Raw genomic sequence first — 21,084 nt, 5'->3', positions numbered from 1 at the left:
CATACTTCTTGCACAGCTGCAGTTCTGTTTTGCCAACAAAGTTCTGGTGACATGTTTCATGCTGCCATCTTGTGGAGTAAGGAAGAGGACCTGTGGGGGCTGGAAATCCGAACCGTTTTAAATCTTGGAGTAGCACAGGGGATTTTGAGGGGAAAGGGAAATGTGAGATTCTAGATTAAAGCACTTCTCTGCTCAAGCAGGCAGGGTCCTTTTCTTCACAGTGACGCTCTCCTTGATTTACAAGCTGGAAAGATAGAGCTGGCAGTGCAAGCCTATGTTTGCCTGCTCAGACGTTAGCTCTAGTGATAATAATAATAATAATAATAATTTATTATTTATACCCCGCCCATCTGGCTGGGCTTCCCCGGCCACTCTGGGCGGCTTCCAAAAGAATATTAAAATACTATAATACATCAAACATTAAAAGCTTCCCGAAACAGGGCTGCCTTCAGATGTCTTCTAAAAGCCTGGTAGTTGTTGTTCTCTTTGACATCTGGTGGGAGGGTGTTCCACAGGGAAGGCGCCACTACCGAGAAGGCCCTCTGCCTGGTTCCCTGTAACTTGGCTTCTCGCAGTGAGGGAACCGCCAGAAGGCCCTCAGTGCTGGACCTCAGTGTCCGGGTAGAACGATGAGGGTGGAGACGCTCCTTCAGATATACTGGACCAAGGCCGTTTAGGGCTTTAAAGGTCAGCACCAACACTTTGAATTGTGCTCGGAAACGTACTGAGTTGCAGAGGACTACTTCCAGGTAAATGTGTAAAGTGTCAAAGCCTCAGTGTCCATGCTTTTGTTTTGTTCTTCATTCATCTTGTGTTATTTTAATTTGTTGCAGGTGATGAGGCCTCCCTTGTGGGAAATTTGGTTATATTGATATCTCTGTTAGAGCCGCTTATCTTTCATTTAAAACGTTATTTGGCTTGTACAATATATCAGTTGTCTACTTTTCTGATAATAGTAGCACAAATGGGCTTGCTTATACTTAAGCATCTTTATGTGGGTCAGACACAGAGGGAGAAAGGGTCAATAAATGACTAAGCTGGCTCAAAAAGTAAAAATAATTTTAAAACCCTCTAAGTGGATGTGACATGTATTTGCTGGGTGTCTGGCATACCTCCCTGAGAAGTTTCTCCATACTGAAGCCTACGTCTAGAATGCCCTCCCTCCTTACATCTGGAAGGTAACAACTGTTTGTGATTCCAAATTTTCTTGGAAATGCACCTGTTTGCTCAAGCTTTCCCCACTACTACTACTACTACTACTACTATTTATATACCACCCTATACTCAGAGGTCTCAGGGCAGTTCACAGAACAAAACCAAAATATAAAACCAAAATATATAATAAAAATAAAAACAACAACATAATAACCCCCCTCCCCAAAAAGCCACATTTTAAAAGGGCATAGGATGTCAATCAGATCAACCAAAGGCCTGGTTAAAAAAGGACATTTTTGCCTTGCGCCTAAAGGTGTATAATGAAGGTGCCAGGCAAACGTCCTGAGGGAGAGCATTCCACAGATGAGGAGCCATGGCAAAGAAGGCCTGTTCTCGTGTTGCCACCCTCTGGATCTCTCAAAGAGAAGGCCCACGAAGAAGGGCCTTAGAAGATTCTGCATTTAATTTTGATTTTAATCTTTGTAAATCCTTTTCAGTTTGCTTTGTGAATGATAAGTAGTATGTAAATATTATTATATTATTAAAATATCATTTGGAATTTCCCTTGAAAAATCGCTCAGATATTAGAAAGTGAGCTATTTTTTCTGATCTGGCAAAGGATATTGCTTTTAGATCATGAAAATGTTTGATGGGTGAGGGAGGTTGTAACTTTTCAAAGTCTCATATCTATTTTGTGAGTGGTAAGGTAGGAAGCCATGCCAGTGCCTTTCTTTAACACCTTTGTTTGTTTGCACCTCTGAGCATCTCAGTCATATGATAGAAAACCAGCCTCTGTTTCTTTGAATCTGCCACTGGGCATGCCGGTGGGTGCTGTGGAGCTTGCTCTATCCTAAGGACTGGAATGTTATTCCTACCCAAGAACATGCCTACCTGTAGCAGCTCTGAGGGATGAAGAAGGAAAGAACAAAACAGGCCAGCATTTGTTTGACAGAGTCAAGTAAGAGACAAAAAGTTTCTAAAGAGCCCATCCTATAACTCCCTTTTGGCAAAACATCTCAGTTACTTAAATAGACGATTCCTTCTTTTGAAAATTAGCTGTTAACACCAGCACCATTTATCTGCTGACCCAATGTGTGAAGGCTCTTTGGTACAACTAGTGGTCAGCATCTTTCTTTCTCCACAATTGCACAACAACAACAACAAAAACCAGCATCCTGTGTTTGAGGTTAAGATGGCCACTGCTGCATATACCCTATATATTTAAAGTATTCACAGTACATTTCCCCCAACAAAGAGTTCTGGGTATCCAATGCCCGATTGCCCAGTGCTGTTGCTTCCATTTTCCTTCCTTCCTTCTTTTGCTCTTCAGTGCTGCTGGTATGCTTTGCTGCTGTTTTGTTGTTTGCCTCCCCCCAATTCTTGGCCTTTTGCTCCTGTTCCTTGGAGACAGCAACTGCCCAGCAACTGTCCCCAAACAGCAGGAACTACGGCCAGAAGATGAGATTTATCTCTTCACTCAACCTACGTGACTCAGAAGGAATTCAGTAAAAAGGCCAACAGACTTCCTCTCGCATGACATGCATCACTATAGTTGGGTGAGAGAGATGAAAGACACTTCAGTGCTGGGCTGGTGCCTGCCTCTCTCTGGGCACGAGGCCACCAGAGAGTGTCTGATACTCTAGGAGGATAGCAAGTTTCTTCTGTAGGGTGGCTGTGTCTGCCAGAATCTGGGGAGGGGGGGAGGACGACCCGACACTGCCCTACCTTGACACAACGGCCCCACAGACATTGGCATCAGCTGAGCAGCAGGTAATGCTTTGGTTGCCCTTTAAGGAAAGTCACTGGCACCAACACCTAGCAGGGATGGGTCTAAAAGCGTAAAGATCAGGTTGCTACTTTTGCTGAAGCTTCTTATGCAATAGGCGTTTTCTCCCAGATTGGAAGAGACCAGTCACCAGCTTGTTCCAACATGCCTGGCCCAAATTCATAACCCTGTCACCCCACATTAGCTTATGCAGTTTAGGAGGTAAGCACTGAACAATGGCTAGCCTTCAAAGATGGCAGTCGGTGGGAACGTTAAGAGGAAGTAACAAAAACAAAAGCAAATCCATGGCATATTGCAGTCCATGGGAACTTATGTCATAATAAATTTGTTCGTCTCTAAGGGACTGCCAAACTCTTGCTTGATTTTCCGTACCATACAGATTCAAGAGGCTAAGGTGAATAATTATTTTCTGACGTGTTTGCAGTTTGCATATTCGGACAGTGTGCATGCATGAAGAGAATCTTTCCTTGATTTGGTTTCTGATCAGGTACAGGGGTGTGGCAAGATTTTCTTCACCTCTTTGCACAATATTATGGATGGCTTTTACTAAGTGGTGGCATGCACCCCATCCATATGTTAACTTTAGTTTCAGGTGTGACTGTGGTGTGTATATGGCTTCCTTCTGTATCCAAGTAGTGAAGAAAACTAGTAGAAACTGAGCCAGATCCAGCAAATTACAAGTGATTTCTTTGTGATGTGTGGTGTGTGTGTGTGTGTTGGGGTGGGGTGTATACAAGAGAACCAGATCCCATAAAAATAAAACACTTTACTCCCGTTAAACACTCTGTTGTGTAAATTCCATATTTCAGGGCCCTGTATACCAACCTGGACCAGGTTAGGGGTGAGGCGTTTTGTTTTTAGCCATTTCTGGAATCTCTCTGTTTTCCACAAGACTCGCTCGATGCTGCAGCTTTTTGTGTGGGTAAGAAAAGTGCAAATCCTCTTGTCTGCTTGGTCGTGCTGGTATTTTGTGGTTAATCTGGAGAGATCCACTGGCCGCCAACTTACGGTGTCATCTGAGTAGTTCCCAGAGTAGTAGGAGAGGTAGCTGGGAGGGAGTTTTAAACTGGAAGAAAGCCAGCTGTCAAACCTGCCATCAAATCAAGACATGCAATGTTGTTAATCTACCTTAGCCCAGCTAAGCACCAGCAGACCGCGGTGCCTGCCAAATTCTCACATTTCCAGGTAGGATTCCAAAACAAATCTATAAGGTGGCTAAGTAGTATCCACTCTTTATTAGGGCACAAAGCCTTTATCAAGCAGGCTCTATTCTTTGAAACTGGATAAAGCTATCACTTATTCCCCCTCCACTCCAATTCCACACAATAATATCCAGGAGTGAAATTAAATTGGAAAGCAGCCACAGAAGGGGTGCTTATAAAAAAAACAGAAGAAATCACTATAACATCTAAATGTCTGTTGTTGTAATAATAATAATATATTTACATACCCCTTGATATGAAAAATTCCTAGTTTACATAAAGCACGATAAGATTATTTTTTAAAAAATCTATATACTGCATATAACCAAAATGCAAAGAAATGCATCGGTAAAAACAGAGACATCATCAATAAAACATTCAGTTACATATCAACAACAAAACAGAGCAGTGTGGTGAATCTTATAGGCCAGGGAGGAACCTGGTTAAATTGATGGGTCTTCCAGAGGTGTTTAAAGCTTGCTACATGGCGCTGTGAGTTAAACCACAGAGCCTAGGGCTTGCCGATCAGAAGGTCGGCGGTTCGAATCCCCATGACAGGTGAGCTCCCGTTGTTCAGTCCCTGCTCCTGCCAACCTAGCAGTTCGAAAGCACAAAGTGCAAGTAGATAAATAGGTACCGCTCCGGTAGGAAGGTAAACGGTGTTTCTGGCGCTGCTCTGGTTTGCCAAAAGCGGCTTAGTCATGCTGGCCACATGACCCGGAAGCTGTTTGCAAACAAACGCTGGCTCCCTCGACCAGTAAAGCGAGAAGAGCGCCGCAACCCCAGAGTCATCCGCGACTGGACTTAACGGTCAGGGGTCCCTTTACCTTTACCTTTACGATTTTTGCCTCAAAAACAATACTAGGAGGGTTGTTTCTGAGCGTATATGGAAGACTAACCATTGGCCTTGTTGACTGGGGCCAGTGGTCAAGATAAAGGTGTTCAGTCAGTAACACTTCCTAATACAAATCTGGCAATGATGATAATAATTGGGCACAAGAAACAGGCACTAAGTTCCTTTGTGCAATTGAAAAGGGAGAACCACCTATGTCTCCATAGAATCATAAATCATAGAATTGTAGAGTTGGAAGAGGGACCCCAAGGGTCATCTAATCTAAGCCCCTGCAATGCAGGAATCTCAGCTAAAGCATCCATGACAGATGGCTACCCAACCTCTGCTTAAATACCTCTAAGGAAGAAGAGTCCACAACCTCCTGAGGGAGACTGTTCCATTCTTCTGACTGCAAAATACCTAGACAACTGGAAACAGTCACATGCTCAGCTAACAGTCAACTGGAACAGTCAAATTTTGGCCTTATACGCATGTTGTTTCTGAGGCTTTCCTCTCTCATTTGCTATTGTTTATGAGAGGGAGCCTTCTCCTTTTTTTCTACTTTTCCTGAGGAAGTAAATGGAGGCAATTCAGGATTCTCTTGTTTCATTATGCCCCTCAATCAGTTGTGTGCATGTACACAAACACTTTCTTCTCTCTCCTACAAGCTATTTTATATAAGAATTATTCTTTGTTATTACAATTTATCCAATTTTTATCACACCCTGCCTCCCAAAGGAGCCCGGGGCAGCAGATGCATAGATAAAACATTCAAATAATGTTGACTCCTCATGAACTTCTTCTTTATTTAGTCTAATGGCAGGCATTCAAGAAAATTTCCCAATTGTTCCAATTTTCCATGTGAATGTAGAAAAAATATCCTTATCTAACCCCATCATGAATTTAATGTTAATCATTGAGAGCTGAAGACAGTTTGGCAAGATTGTTTGGGTTACAGCTGGGTTAGAATGCAAGCTCATGCAGATCCATCAACAAAACAAAACTAGATTCCATGCTTTAAAACTTGCCTCCCTCCTCTTGCATAAATTTAATTTTAAAAATGCACATGCATATCTTCCTTTGGATCTTGAGGAATTGGATCTTGAGAGATGTGTACAGTTTTAGGCACAGAATCCCTTGCTTTAAAACCAATTCTAGCAGAATCCCTTCATAGTGTGTGGTTTGAGCATGAGTATCTTAAAATTGATTTCATTTCTCCTCTACAAAACTGAATGAAATCTAATCCTTTATCTCCTCTGAGTTTGGGAGAATGTTGAATTGGCAAGTTAGATTTGTGAATGATCACAGAGACAGTGTCATCCTCTGCACGTTTGCTCAGAAGTAAGTCCCACTGTGTTCCATGGACCCTACTCGCGGAACACAGGGAATTATTGTGGTGTAAGAGATAGAGGACTTGCCTTCAACTATGAAGACCTGTATTCACATCCCAAATTAGCTATGAAACTGACTGAGTGCCCTTGGGCTAGTCACTATCGCTCAGCCTAGAATACCCCACATGCAAGATGACAGGATAAAATGGGGAGGAACCATTTATGCCACCTTCAGCACCTTACATGGCCTGACTTGCAAGGAATCTACCACAGCCTTAAACAGAAATAATGACTGCTCCCCACATCAAATGAGGGGCGTTTTTTGCATGGTCACGCGCAGCAGCCCCCATCCTACGCGGCTCCCTAAAATACAACCTGCCTTTACCCCCTCCCACGCTGGATACCTGGAGGTTCCTGCCTAACCTCAGTTAACCAATCCCAGTGGCGGGGGGGGGGGGCATTGCCAGGAGAGTTGGCCAGGTAGGGTGGGACCGCCCTGCCCACACAATAGAGGGTGGAACTTACCTGGGAGTCCTCAGTCGGCTCCAGAGCTTCTCCCACCCTGCCCTCTCTCAGTTATGCCTTCTTTTGCAGGTTAACCTCTTCTCCACAGGTATGCGGACGCTGCTATGTCATTGGTTGCTGTTAAAGGACCGGGGAGGAATTTCCCTGCATTGGCAGGTTTTGCCTTCCCCGTAGCAAAATGTCACAACTTTGGCGGTTTCAGGCCTTGGGCGGAATCCTTTAGTCTTTTCTTCCCTAAAATGGGGGGGGGGGGGGGCCTGAAGCAGTGACCCAGGCCCCCCCTGCAGCAGCGATGCCAGGGTTCCCCGTTAAAGGAGTTGCATGAAATTAGAATGAACTCCCACAATTTTCTGGATTAATGGGGTCGCCACTTGATTTTTTCCCCGCTGGAACCAAATAATCCAGAAATGAGTGCTAGACTTCCACTAGCTTTTCAGCAGTGGCTTTTTCATATCATGTGAAAGTTCACATAAAATGTGGAAGTTAACAGGTAACTTCATGAAAGCAAAATAAAGTGCTGTCTGAATGCAACCTGTTAAATGAGGAGTAATTCTTAGATATTCAGCACTTTCCCCCCCTTTTACTGACTCTGCTCCTTTCACTTTGACAGCAACCTGACATGGAGAATTTTTGAAAAGTGATGCTTTGCCTAACTTGGTGTGGAGTTACAAAGATGGGAAGAGCTTTGCCTGCTACATTTGTGCACTTCAGGCACAAGCGCAGGAGGGAGTAAAAACAATCTGGGCAGCAGTCTTAATGTCAGCTTTGAGAATTCAAAGTTGTGTTTCATTTCAGGACCCAGGAAATCTGAGGGGCGTTTTTACTTTATTTTATTTATTTTCATATCTGATTGTCGCTCGTGCAAGGGAGACGGAGGAGAGGCATTTGCAATGCCAATGAACATTATGGTTAATACAGGATTCACATTTTCATGTCTAAACCTAATGAAGCAAGAGCGTCTTTAAGCGTATGTAAAAATGCCTACAGGTACATATTGGAGGGCGGGGGTGAGGGTGGACTTTTAAGCGGCCCTTAAATAAGAGTCAGTGTGGTCTACAGCAACAGCTGGCACTGTAACTCTCCAACAGTTAGACTTAACCCCTAAAGGCACACCCTTCCATTGTCTCCTCAGACAGATAAATGCCAACAGGGACAGGTCCAAGGGGGTAATTTGGTATTGAGAGAGTCGTGCTGGGGTGAAGCCCCCTGTTCAGCCATGAAACCTGATGCAGCCTCCTTCTTGGCCTAAGTTCTCCAACTATGAAATGGGAATTTCCAAGGCAAGCCTAACAGAGTTCCTTTGAGGACAAACTTTATGAAGGTTGTGAAGTGGTTTGTATGCAAGTGATTCATAATTGCCATTGTTCATTGCAATCAATTAAAACTGCTGCATCCTATCATTAACACTCAGTACCAACAAGAACATAAATTAACCCAAACGGATGTCTTCATCTGGAAACCTGCAGGGCAAAGGTAAAAAGCTCTGGGAACATGACTCTATCTGCATTTAACCAGTTCACCAATGACCTGACATGCTTTGTAAATGCTTATCATGGGTGTTGCCAGAATAGCAGTTCACTCTTACATCAAGTTATTTAATCTCAGGCTTTAAAAGCAATATTACCACATAGACCAGAACTCATTACTCAACAGGGTGGGGAGCTAGTAATTCCATTTTGCTAATGAGAGTTAATCCAGACAAAGATAAGAAAAGAAAAGAGGAGTAGCGTGAAGTTGCATGATAACAGAACAGGTATGAATTACCACTTCTTAGAATGAATGATACATTTCATTCAGAATGGTTCTGATATACTCAGAATCAGCAGAATCTACTACAGCCTGAAGTGAAATAAATAAAGCATACCTATGGTCCACCCATGGTGGATTTCTTTTTGGGGGGGGGGATTCAGCATCTCCCTTCCCCACCCCTGCACCTGTCATGGTAGCTGTTTGCTATTAAACCCTTCCATCCAGTGAAGAAGCTGTAGCAAAGTGCTAATCAGAATGAGCAAAGTAAGACCATGAGCTGCAAAAAACTGCATAACAGGGACCATCAATGTGGCACCCTTCAGATATTGCAGACTACAACTCCCAGCATCCCTAACCATTGAGCATGCTGGCTGTGTTGAAGGGAGTTGGAGTCCAGCATACCATGGGCACACTCATTTTATGTGGAGTACTGGCTACACTTATTAGGTTGACTGGCAGTGCAAGCAGGCAAGTTGCCTTTCAGGAAATCATTACTCAGGAGAGCATTGATAAATCCCTGCTAAGTTGTTTCTGAGGTAATTCAGTGTGAATGATGACTATTTTAAAAACTACTGGTCTGCACTCTAACTAACAGGGTCCCATAAGTATCCTCTTAGTGACAAATAATATATCAGATCTCCAGTTTCTCCTCTTCATCCAAATACTCCCTTGGGTCTGTGCCTAACTGCTAGTCAATGATGCCAGGAAAGGTGCCCACCTTCCTCAGCCATAAAGAGAAACAGGATGGTGTGGGGTGGGTGAAGTGGTGATGGGCAGATTTAGGCTAGCTTGTGCCCAAGACACTGATTCTGTTGTTGTTGTTGTTCTTGTTGAATCTGCTCTTCTGTATATTTTCCTTAATGTGGAGCTCTTACTCTCCAGACATTATACATACTATGCAGAGCCAAACCATAATATAGAAAACTTTGCCCTTTAAGGTTTCTTTGCCCATCTCCTTGGCAACTGTCCACCAGCTGGTGAAAACCTTTCAGGAGATAATGTTTTATATGATGAATGTTGTTTGTGATTTATGTCTGTTTGGTCTGCTTTCATTCATAGATAGATATTATTTTGTATTGTGTTTTATTATGGGGATGTTGTATTTTAGTTTTTGTAAGATACTCTGCAAAAGTACTAGAAGGGTGGGTTATGTGTCACTAAATCAACAAATAAGTCCAGTTTGTCTCCAAATTCACACCAGACCAAGAGTGGACGAAGACCTAGCCTTGACTCCTGAGTGGTTCTTAATGAACTCTTTACTTTCTCTCCCATGTATATTAGCAAAAATATGCAGGCTGTAGATATTCTGTACATTGCCAGGGTTCTTGCAATCTATAGGTCTTTCCTCTAGAGTCACGACCCACCTGTCATAATGATAGGCATTTTAGTGGTTTAAATATAAATGTAAAACGCGAAATGAGTCTTTTATAGCAACTCCACCAAGGCTTTTTATTGCTTTAGTGAAGTATATTTTATATAGAAGCAGATATCTAAAAATGTAATTTGACTCTGTTTGGTGTAATAGTAATAATATAGCTAGTGGTGCATTAAAACTATAATTTATTAATATAGCAATTTTTTCACCACCATGCTGCCAATTCTTTAAAAGCACCTTTCCGTATATAAATCATATTAGAAGAGAGTGAACTCTTCCCTTTTAAAACTCTTTACCTGCTGTCATCTACCTTAATAACTTTTATCTTGGCTATCTCTGCTTTGTGAATCTGAAATAGATCTAATGATTATGATAATGGTTTGTGTAGATGTTTTACTCTCACTAGAAGAATATTTATGTTTGACAATTGTCCTGACATGCTTAACAAAATCCTGGCAAGATGAAAATGTTTGAGCCTCGTTCATGCTTCAGTCAATTTTGATAATGTAAAGAAAAATAAATCCTTCGGCACAGCCCACCTAAAGTAGAGCTCTTATTATGAGCTGGGTTTGACATTTTGAAGTGCTATGCAGCCTGAACCCTGCTTACTCCTCCTCCTGCTGCTGTATATTCCCCTTGTGCCTTAAGGTGATCTTGAGGTGAGGCCCTGTTTTGCATGCCACCACCATCAGAGGGTCAGCAGTTGGCTGAAAGAACCCAAGCCTTCTCTGCAGCTGGTGTCCTCCTGACTTTTAGAATGTTAGAAACTATTTATTCAGGACAGGCATTTGCGTCTGGTAGGTAAATATACAAGGACACAGGTGGCGCTGTGGTCTAAACCACAGAGCCTAGGGCTTGCCGATCGGAAGGTCGGCAGTTCGAATCCCCACAACATGGAGAGCTCCCGTTGCTTGGTCCCAGTTCCTGCCAACCTAGCAGTTCGAAAGCATGTCAAAGTGCAAGTAGATAAATAGGTATCACTCCGGCGGGAAGGTAAACGGCATTTCTGTGCGCTGCTCTGGTTTTGCCAGAAGCGGCTCAGTCATGCTAGCCGCATGACCTGGAAAAACTGTCTGCAGACAAATGTTGACTCCCTTTGCCAGTAAAGCGAGATGAGCACCGCAACCCCAGAGTCGTCCACGATTGGACCTAACGGTCAGGGGTCCCTTTACCTTTACCTTTAGGCAACTGTACTGGTTTTATTTAGCAGCTCTGTTGCTATTTGGGATTTCTGGTGATGGTATACTGGAATTCCAATATTTTGGCCTATATTGTTTTTTAAAAAAACAAAAACAAAAAACAAGACCAGAATAAAGCTGTGAGCTCCTCTAGAGCCTGTATGGAGCTAACAGGAATCAAATTCAATTTAACCTTGCTAGAACTAGTCACATGAATTCCATTTCTAACACCTTTCCTAGCGTGAATGAAGTGCAGCAGATTCACTCTACACAGCCAAGATGTATTTATGCACATTCTAGGTGGTGGTTGCACTCATATTTTAAAATATAGCTGTTAAAATTTATTCTTTGCTTACCTCTTTACCCTGACATTTGGCACCTGTGTATTTTAGGATCTTATTCTCTTGATTGTAATCTGTTTTAACTGTATTTAAAACAGTATTTGTTCTCAAAAATTTATATGTAATTGTTGTAACCCACCCTGGGACCTTGTGGTGAAGGGAGGGGGTGAGGAGGAGGAGGAGGAGGAGGAGGAGGAGAAGAAGAAGAAGAAGAAGAAGAAGAAGAAGAAGCAACTTTTTAACAGCTGCCTATAAGCAAAGAGCTCCTGAAAATGGTATTGGTGCAAAATGATTCTGAGACAGGTTAGTCATTTGACAACTTAACAGTGGAAGCCTGTGCAAGAGAATGCATGCATTGAGTTCAGTGAGATTTACTTCCAAGTAAGTGGGCATAGGATTCAACTACAAATTACACAGGGTGACGATGTGGGGATTTACTATGATGGCTCTAAAGGTGATATTCACTACTGACAAGTACACATACAGCAGATATGAACTGGTGACAAATTACATGCTTCAGCTCATCCTCCCAATGCCCACCACCCCAAGCAGTTGGCAATATTAATAGAGCTAGACTTCCACTTCCCTTTGTCCCCACCCCAAACATGGTACGGAGAGTCTGACCTTATTTCTTCTTTAAAGAACTTCTTGCAAATGGATGTTCCAATGCAGGCATTGCATTTATCAAGTCCCAAAAAAGTTCGGCCAAAACTGTAGCTGAGTTTGACCCGGGGACCTGCAGATGGGGAAACGGTTGCTGCTAAGAAAGTGCTGCAGTTCAGACTCAAGCACAGAAGAGGCAACAGCTTGACCACACATTTAGAGCAAAGGCGATGCAGCCAAGGCCTCATTGCTAGCATCTGCCACTCCTAACTAGCTTCTGATGGTCTCTGATTTCGACTGAACAACATTTTATTCAAGTGGAGAGTTTTGGCCCAAGAGACTTTGAGCTCTCTTATCTTGCCAGCTGGTTGGTGGCTTCAGAGGTTCGGTGGGAAGGAGCATGGACTGGGGTGGGCACAAGGAAATACATGAGGATGCAGATAACTTTTGTTGCTATAGTTACCTTTCCTCTGCTAGGAGCAGCTGTTGACCCACCCATCGCCAAACACAGAATGCAATGAAAGCTTTGCTCATCATAGTGTTGATGGGGACAAACGAAGGATATCCTGTTGAAGGAGCACAAAGTATTCATCGTGAAATCCAACAGGAACTGCTTCTGATAACATGATAACAGGCAACAATTATAGTTAGGGCATGTGAAGAATGAAAAATTAATCTTTAATACTATTTATATTAAAATGCAGACTATCAGATTGCTAAGTTGTTTGTAAGTCCATTTCATTCATACTTCTTTCTCTAACAACTGAATTTATTTATTTTTTGCCAATGCTAAACACATTCCTTTAAAACACTGGTGTGGTTTTGTCAGTCACGTACCTTCCAGTTGCTGGCTCACATGCTTTCCAATTTTATTGCTAAAAATCTTGTCATTCCTTCTCCTCCTTCTTTCCAAAGCTGGGTATAAGTTCTAGAAAAACTTTGGGAACAAATTATGCATTTTCCTACCAAATACATGGGAAGGCATAAAAAGTAAGGAGGTATATTTAAGAAGAACTGTACAACTAAAGTATATGGGCCATGTTCAGCACCTAAGGTCTATGTTAAAGAAATATACTTTAAAAAGAGAGATATTGAAGTTCATTGTGTCTTTTATTGTATCTGTTATGGGGAAATAACCACACAGAGTCAGTTCGTGGGAGCTCTCCTTGGGGTGATAGGGAAAATGCATGGGCCACCAGCTGGCTGCTGCCATCATGCATTTGCTTCAGGGAGTCAAGTGCATTATGCTCCTTTCATATTTGTTTAGGCTTTGTTGCTTGCACAATCAGCCTGGACAGGGACCCAGTCAATTTGCATGGATTACAGTCAGTTGTGGCTTTGGGATGCTGATGGGTGAAACTTTACAGCTTTTACAACAAAGTCATCTCAAATCTGACGTAATAGCTGGTGACTGTCAGCTCCCTGGCTTAAAATGTTGTTGTGAGTCGAGACCCCGCTCCCTGCTTTGTGATGAGATAAGACACATGGACACAAGTATTTTAGGTTAATGGGCTAAAAAAGCCTACAACTTCATTGGTTACAGAATGTGAGTGGTACTGGCTTAGGCACTGGATCTGAACAGACTATACTTGACTCCTGCCCGCCCTGCAGGGAGTCACACAAGGGTTAACAACCTGTACAGGGAACTTGTTGATGTGAATCAACTGGAAACTTTCCCCTAGAGTCACTGGAGGGTCGTGCCATGGCCCTAGCCACCACCAGGGACCAGGGCATCGGACAGGAACCACGACCACTGGATTCTTTTAACGGAATACCCTTCAAGGGGAGGGGTAGGTGATGGCCACAACCTCCCCTCCAACACACAATGCATTTCCAATGCCTAACCGCCAAACCTTACAAAGTTGTGATGATTTGCTACGAGGTAGGCGAAAAACCAAGTGGCTGGAGCCAATCTGCCAAGTGGAAGAAATTCCTACCTGGCCCCTTGGACAACCAAGGCGACCAACCGAGGTCCTTAGCAAGGTTCATCATAAAATTAAGATTAAAATGCTGCTGTCCAGACATATTATGTTTTTCTGCTCCACTTTCTTGTTGTCTTAGTTGTTGTCCATCACGTTGATTTTATTACAAGAAAGGTTGAACATGCAACACTGTCAAATATATTTCAGTGACTGACAGCAACTCCACCTACTAGCCTAACAGAAACAACAGCTCCACACATAGTTATTAAATCCCTGAGGCTGCAACCCTAAGGCCACTTACGCAAGGAGTAAGTCCCAATGAAATCTGTAAGGCTTCTCTGTAGACATATATTAAATAGTGCACTGGAGTGGGGTAGTTCCATTGGGGAGGGAGGGCAACTCACACTTTCTTTTGCAAGCAGCAGCAAAAGATGACATTGAGAGACACATCTCATAAGTGAAGATAGGCATGACGTTCTGCCCAGAGTACAACAAGCAGGCTTCTGTTGCATGTGAATTCTGTCCTGTCAGCATCAAGGACTGCATGCCATTGCATGAAGGTTCTGGTCTCTACAATCTTTAGAGGCCCATTTACCATGCCACACTGAGGTGCAGCGTGATATAGGGTCTTTTTGGTAGTTGCACCTCCCCAGAAATAAGTCCTCCCCAAAAGGCTTGTTTAGACCTTTCTTTTAGGTTTTTCTTGGCACCTTTCAATCTTATTAGACCTTTTAGCTACTGCTACTACTACTACTACTACTACTACTTATTATTATTATTATTTATTCTGCAAAATGTTGTGTTACCTCTATATCTAGATCTGAACCTGCTTTTATATTTTTTAATGATTTTTATTTTACTTTCTGTGTTTGTTGTCTTTGATTGTTAGCCACCCGGAGGACTTTAAGGGCAGGATATAAATATTTTAAATAAATATGTGCCGTCAAAGCAGCTAACAAATAGGACCCTGCAAACAAACAAGAGCAAAAGGAAGCAAAATAGCAGAGGGTCATATTTCTAGGAACACAAAGCATTTTTGTTTTTTAAAAATGAAAGGTACATGATGCCAGAGGAAAAGATGCTTCCTCAGTGTTTTTCTTGGCGCTACAGGCTCAGCTGTGGGCCAGGAGTTGTTCAAAAGATTTAAAAAGAGAATTTCCACATGCTTAGGGTTTTTCCTCCATGGTTTAACTATGGGCATATAACACTAGCAGACTGAGGTGTTCTTTAGGTATTTAGCTGCTTTTCCATGGGTTCCTCTCACAGCGGTAATTAATATTTTATTGTGTTGTTGTTGTTGCTGCTGCTGCTTTAAAAAACTCTGAACAAATAGCACTACAAGCTGGGAAAGGGAAGGAATTCATTGAAAATGAAGGCCATTACAAAAAGGTGGTGGCAAGTTAAAAAATAAAAGTGGAAGGGAAAGAAAAAGTAAGAGAGGTATGTGCAATGGAAACCAGAAATAATAACAAAAAAAATAAAATAGTGGTATTTAAGGCCACAAGACATAAAGCTATTTAAAATCCAGTAACAGTTTTTAAAAGAATAAAACAGCATTAAAACAGTTGCAAGGAGTAAAAACAGCTTGAAGCAGCATTATTTTGATTTTTGGGCTTGGTAGGGGAAGCTTCTTATTGCTTGATGCTGCAATCCTGTGCACGCTTCTTTCCGAATACACACCACTTCATACAGTGGGACTTGGCTTCTGAGTAAGCATTCGTAATGTTGCACCATTAATATTTTTAATAGGTTGTGTAAATAATCACCTGTGATGATGAAGCTTATATAAACATTTCTTCATACTTGGCCTTGATAAGTTTCTGATTTCACACTACGATTGTATGCTATTCTCGCCTCTGTTTGTTTGTTTGTTTGTTTGCAGTTAAAAGGTTTCTATGCAAGCAAAGCTTATGAAGCAATGTTCTGCATACTGCATTTTCTTTGGAAAATTAAAAATCACGCGAAAGCACAGGTGACCCTTCATTTCCACAGGCTCTCATATAGAGCATCTTCAGGGCCTTGCTATTTCATAGGACTAGAAAAGTGGAAGGAAGAAACAGCTACTTCTAAAATGTTGTCTGTATGAACCTTTACCTTCTCTCCTCTCTCTCCACCCCATTTTGCATCAGTTTCCATGGAAATGGAAGTTGAACAAGCCACCAGCAGCACAATCCGTGTCATCTGCTGGTTCCAGTTTGTTCTTCAGTTTCCACGGAAATAGAGGCCAAATGCGAAAAAACAAGACACATCTAAAACTTTTTGGTTCAGCTTTATGAACTTGTTTTTCTTTGGCTTCTGCTAGGGCAGCATTAGCAGGTAGGAACTTAGCAAGCAAAGGCTGTGGATTTCAAGTGTTGATTGTCTGCTGGAAACTCCAGCAAGCATAGTTGGGATAGTGTCACTACGCAAAGGGACTTACAACACAATGTGACACTGTATTCTCCCACATAAAACTGGGGGGCTCCTGTTCAGGATTCCAGCCTTCCTCTCGCCCACCCTCCATTATTTTCTCCCTTTTCCAGCCTTCAGTTTACATCGGGTGTGGAACCATTTTCAGACCCAGGACCACTTTCTCTACATGCCAATCTTCAGGGGTCCACATGCCAGGAATGGGCAGCACCAGAGGCCAAAGCAGGCAGAGCAACGAATGTGAATTTTGCCTTTGCAGAGTTGGCTTTTTCCACTACATACGGTATTCACATAGCTCCCTCTTTCCAGACAAGTGTCATCAGAGTTCAAGGATATATTCCAGTCGGGCAAAAGCACTCAAGGAAGGTGGAAAACAGAGTTGGTGACTCGTGCAGAAGGCGGTGGAGCTGGGAAGTGTTGCAGCTTGGGGTGAGTACTGAGGACAGGATGGAATTTGTTTGTTTATATTATCAAACTTATACCCCCCCCTTCCTCCCAAAGGAGCCCAGGGCGGCAAACGACAAGTGAGGAAACAATGGAAATGTATTTAAAGCACTCAGAATGGTCTGGAGAGCTGCATTCAGCTCTGCTCTACATTCTGCGCTTGTTGAGTACAGTGGTATCTCAGGTTACAGATGCTTCAGGTTACAGACTCCACTAACCTCAGGATGAGAACAGAAACCGCACGGTGGCAGCAGCGGGAGGCCCCATTAGCTAAAGTGGTACCTCAGGTTAAGAAGAGTTTCAGGTTAAGAACGGACCTCCAGAACGAATTAAGTTCTTAACCCGAGGTACCACTGTATGCTCATGCCACATTCAGCTGCTTTGGGGAGGAGGGTTGCCCTTTTAGATTTTGGTGGTTTGTTGTTGTTTTTTTAAAAGAGGGGTGGCTTTTTTAAGACTTTGTGGTACCCATAAGCATGCTGATACTCCCCCTCTTGTTTCTCAGTGGATCCATTTTGGCTACAGTTTTGTTAGCACTCAACTCCTGGGTTTAACTATTAAAAGTGACTGGAATACACACACACAGCAGTTAAATCTCTCTCTTTTTATAGAGATTTAAAGTTGCTCTAGTCTTCTTTCGCTTCCAAGCTGAATGCCTCATTGAGCACCCAGGCTGTAGTGATCTTTATTGAGGTTGACAGAGGTTGGGCCTTGTTAGGTATGCTGTTCATTCATTAGTGAACTGAAAAGAGCAGTTTTTTAAAAAGTTTTTTTTAAAAAAAAAAAAGGGGGAAGGGGCTAGAGCCAATAATTTGTATGCAGAAGACCCCAGGTTCAACCCCCCCCCCAGCATCTCCAGGCAGGGCTAGAAAAGAGCCCTGGGGTGCTGCCAGTCAATATAGGCAATTCTGAGCTAAGGTAGATTGGTGATTTGACTCTATATAAGGCAAGCTGTCAATGCCTCCAGGTGGACTAGTAACCCTAATTACTGGTCTTGGCATTTATGTCCATCTCTACCCGGAAGCCCCATGGAGTAAGTGTAAGACTGCAGCCTTAGTTCGTCTCCACCCCATTTCCTCCATTCCTGTACACAAGTGGCTCCCCAATCCCACATTGGACCACTTGAAAATTACTGAAGGTCTTGGAGGACAACTGAATGATTGTTCTGCCTGCTGCAGCAATTGCAATTCACAGTGCTAGATGCAGTATGATTTTTAATTGTTTTATTTTTTTTTTTACAGAAATGCTGCAGACCACCTTCATGAAGTTCATGGACCACTGGTGGTCCACAGACCACAGTTTGGGAACCTCTGTGAATAATAATAATGCACGACTCTGCCTTATTCTGAATTAGACCATAGCCCTTCTCCCTTGTTCAGTCACATCCAACCACACCAACACAATGTGATATTGCCCATGCAATCAGTTCTATACATGTGATCAGGAAAGAAGGATTGCTAGTTATATGGGCAAGCATGTACTACACTACAGTAGGTATGCACATGGGGGACTGGACACAGTGGATTCAATGCATGCCGGTCAGTGGTTGGTCCAGCTGCTGCAACATACCCACCTTCCCCAGCACACTTTCCCTCCATAAACCTATGAAAAAGGCTTCTGTGTCTGCCTACTTTGACTACTGGGGGCTCTCCCATATGTGAAGCAGAGCTAGTTTCCTGCCCTGCTGCCTGAAGTGCCTTTTATAGGGTGCCCTGTGCCCTGCTTTATGGAGGACAATCCTCTATTTGGAGCATTGTCCAGGCCCAGTTTGGTTTAAAGATAGAGCCAAAAAAAGGGAGACCAGGGGATTTGAATTTGCCCACCATCACTTTGTACCTGGATTGAGCAGACAGACAGCCTACCTACATACCATCCATTTTTAAAGCATGTGGCTTCCCTCAAAGAAACTGGGAACTGTAGCTTGCCCCTCACAAAGCTACAATTCCCAGCACCATTAACAAACTACCGTTTCCATGATTAGTCAGGGGAAGTCATGTGCTTTAAAATATGGTGTGCCTGCCTGCAGCCGTAGATCACATGGTCCTTGTCTCCCCCACAATTGTACTAATATGTGCTGTATTTCTACTTAAAAGGTAAAGGTAAAGGACCCCGACAGTTAAGTCCAGCTGCAAATGACTCTGGGGGTTGTGGCACTCATCTCGCTTTACTGGCTGAGGGAGCTGACGTTTGTCCGCAGACAGGTTTTCCGGGTCATGTGGCCAGCATGACTAAGCCGCTTCTGGCAAAACCAGAGCAGCTCACGGAAACGCCATTTACCTTCCCGCCGGAGCAGTACCTATTTATCTACTTGCACTTTGACATGCTTTCGAACTGCTAGGTTGGCAGGAGCTGGGACTAAACAACGGGAGCTCACCCCGTCGCGGGGATTCGAACCACCGACTTTACGATTGGCAAACCCTAGGCTCAGTGGTTTAGACCACAGCGCCACCTACTTTGATTATAGTAATTATTTCAAAATTTCTGTCAGATATTGAGGCAAAAGTGGACAGAGCAATGGATGTGGCTCTTACCTTTGTCCAGTAGGCTACATTTGAGTCAAAAGTTTTCTTCACACACCAGGCCTGTGCACCAGGGTAAATTCAAAAATAAGAAGGTCTCTGTCCCCGCACTAGCCAGCATAGCCTTCCAGGGTCCAGGGCAAGTGTAGCTGACTGCACCCCCCCCCCTCCACACGGTCCTGGAACACACTGCTCACTATTATTCATCTAGGAAGTAAGATGACTTTTTACAATTCAAGGACACATTCCAACTTGGCAAGAGCACCTGAGCAAGTGTTAAACAGGATTATCCGTAAGGGACATTACCTGAGGTGGGGCATTGCCTAGGACGAGGCACAAGGGCCAGAGAGAGAGATGCCTAGAAGGACACACAGGAACACCAGGCTGACAGTCCCCAGCATGAGCATTTTATAGCAATATAGTGGGTGCTGCAGAATTCCATAGAGTGGGAAAGTGGGGAATGGGAAGATTTTGCTGCTCATGCTCAGTAAAAAAAAATTTTCTGAGGCATTTGGATGCCAAGATGGTGGAGGAGGAATCTTCCCCCTCCTCCTTCTGAGGTAGTTATATTGCTGAAATTCAGCAGCAGCTATTTATTTGGGATAATTAGGCCCCTAACAGCTCGGCTCAGCTTGGTAAACAAAGGAAAGGGTGGGTTCAAAGAAGCTTTTATCTTATATGCTTTTTTGGTGTGCTCTGTTCTATCTTTGTTTTACAGGGTTCAACTGGAAACCTAGCAGGTTTGGATTTGAATTTCTCACTTCTCTGTAAAGGGAAGTTTAATGTAAAACTCCCATGATTTGGAGCAGGATTTGAAAGGTGATTGCTATGGTGTGTGTTTTCTACTCTCTAGTTCTCTTTCCTATAGTTGTGGGGTGAAATCCAGTATTAACCATGCTCTGAGTCGACCAACTGATATAAAATCATTGATTTTACTGGGTCTGCCCTGACCATGACTAACCTCAGATATCACCCTTGGATTAGGGAAGTTGTGAGCCAAGTGCTACATTGTTATACATTGGTTTGAAAATATAAAATATCCCATTAAAATGTTGTGTATGTCTGTATAAATTTGTTGAAGAAAGACCCCGAACTTCCCTTAGTTGTATCACGATAGCAGTGCATTATACCCTCTCGACTGTATACACAGATCTGTGGTTAGTGGAAGGGCTTGACTTGTTGCAGGGGTGGTGCCTTTGAGCGCTATGATTCCCTGACTGTACTTGGCAGAATTGTTTATATTTTAAAGGCCCTGTCTTGGTCAAGCGCTTGGAGGGGCATTTTGTGGCCAGTTCCTAAGTGGGAAGCTGCCTCTTGCAAGATCTGGCAGAGGCAAGCCGAGCTGTGTTGAAGGAGAGAAGGCAGCAAGCTCCCGTCCTGGGAGTGGAAAGCGGCTGAACTCTCGCTTTGGCTGGCTTCTCTGCCAGCTCCAGAAGGAGAAGGCAGAAAGCAGGGGGAGTTACCTAGCAACCAACTCTAATGCTTTCCAACTATTTACAGGGGAGACCGAGGGCTGTGACCTACAAAGTAAATTTCCCATCAATGGGATTGCATGTGAAACACGCGGAAGGCAAGCTGGGCGCCAAACTGGCCAGGGGAGATCCTAATTGCTTCTGCATGGTGAGTTTTTAGCTATAATTGAAGTATTCCTGCTTTAAATTGGAATTCTAACTTTTCTGATGGAGTCACTAGGATAGCTGTATGATGTCTTAT

At 43.2% G+C, this 21,084-nt stretch overlaps 1 protein-coding gene and 1 long non-coding RNA gene across 2 annotated transcripts in view; one reads left to right on the top strand and one right to left on the bottom strand.

Annotated features, from left to right (window-relative positions):
• The window catches only part of DIPK2B (divergent protein kinase domain 2B), a 29,919-nt gene extending 17,480 nt beyond the window's left edge, over nt 1–12,439 (bottom strand). Inside the window, exons 1-2 of the mRNA XM_081003772.1 lie at nt 12,099–12,439; nt 3,767–4,031 (exon numbers count right to left, since the gene is read on the bottom strand). Of these exons, the coding sequence (XP_080859898.1) occupies nt 3,767–4,031; nt 12,099–12,334 (501 nt within the window). The 5' untranslated portion in view covers nt 12,335–12,439. The remainder of the gene's footprint in view (nt 1–3,766; nt 4,032–12,098) is intronic.
• An 8,119-nt stretch (nt 12,440–20,558) lies between these two features.
• Nucleotides 20,559–21,084, top strand: part of LOC308476250 — a 28,112-nt gene continuing 27,586 nt past the window's right edge. Inside the window, exon 1 of the long non-coding RNA XR_013985807.1 lies at nt 20,559–20,991. This is a non-coding gene — a long non-coding RNA (uncharacterized lncRNA). The remainder of the gene's footprint in view (nt 20,992–21,084) is intronic.

Source organism: Podarcis pityusensis (genome assembly GCF_964106645.2).
Source record: "Podarcis pityusensis genome assembly, chromosome: 4".
Classification (NCBI taxonomy): domain Eukaryota; kingdom Metazoa; phylum Chordata; class Lepidosauria; order Squamata; family Lacertidae; genus Podarcis; species Podarcis pityusensis.
Note: the sequence above shows the minus strand (reverse complement) of the source record. Positions and strands in the feature narration are given on the sequence as shown.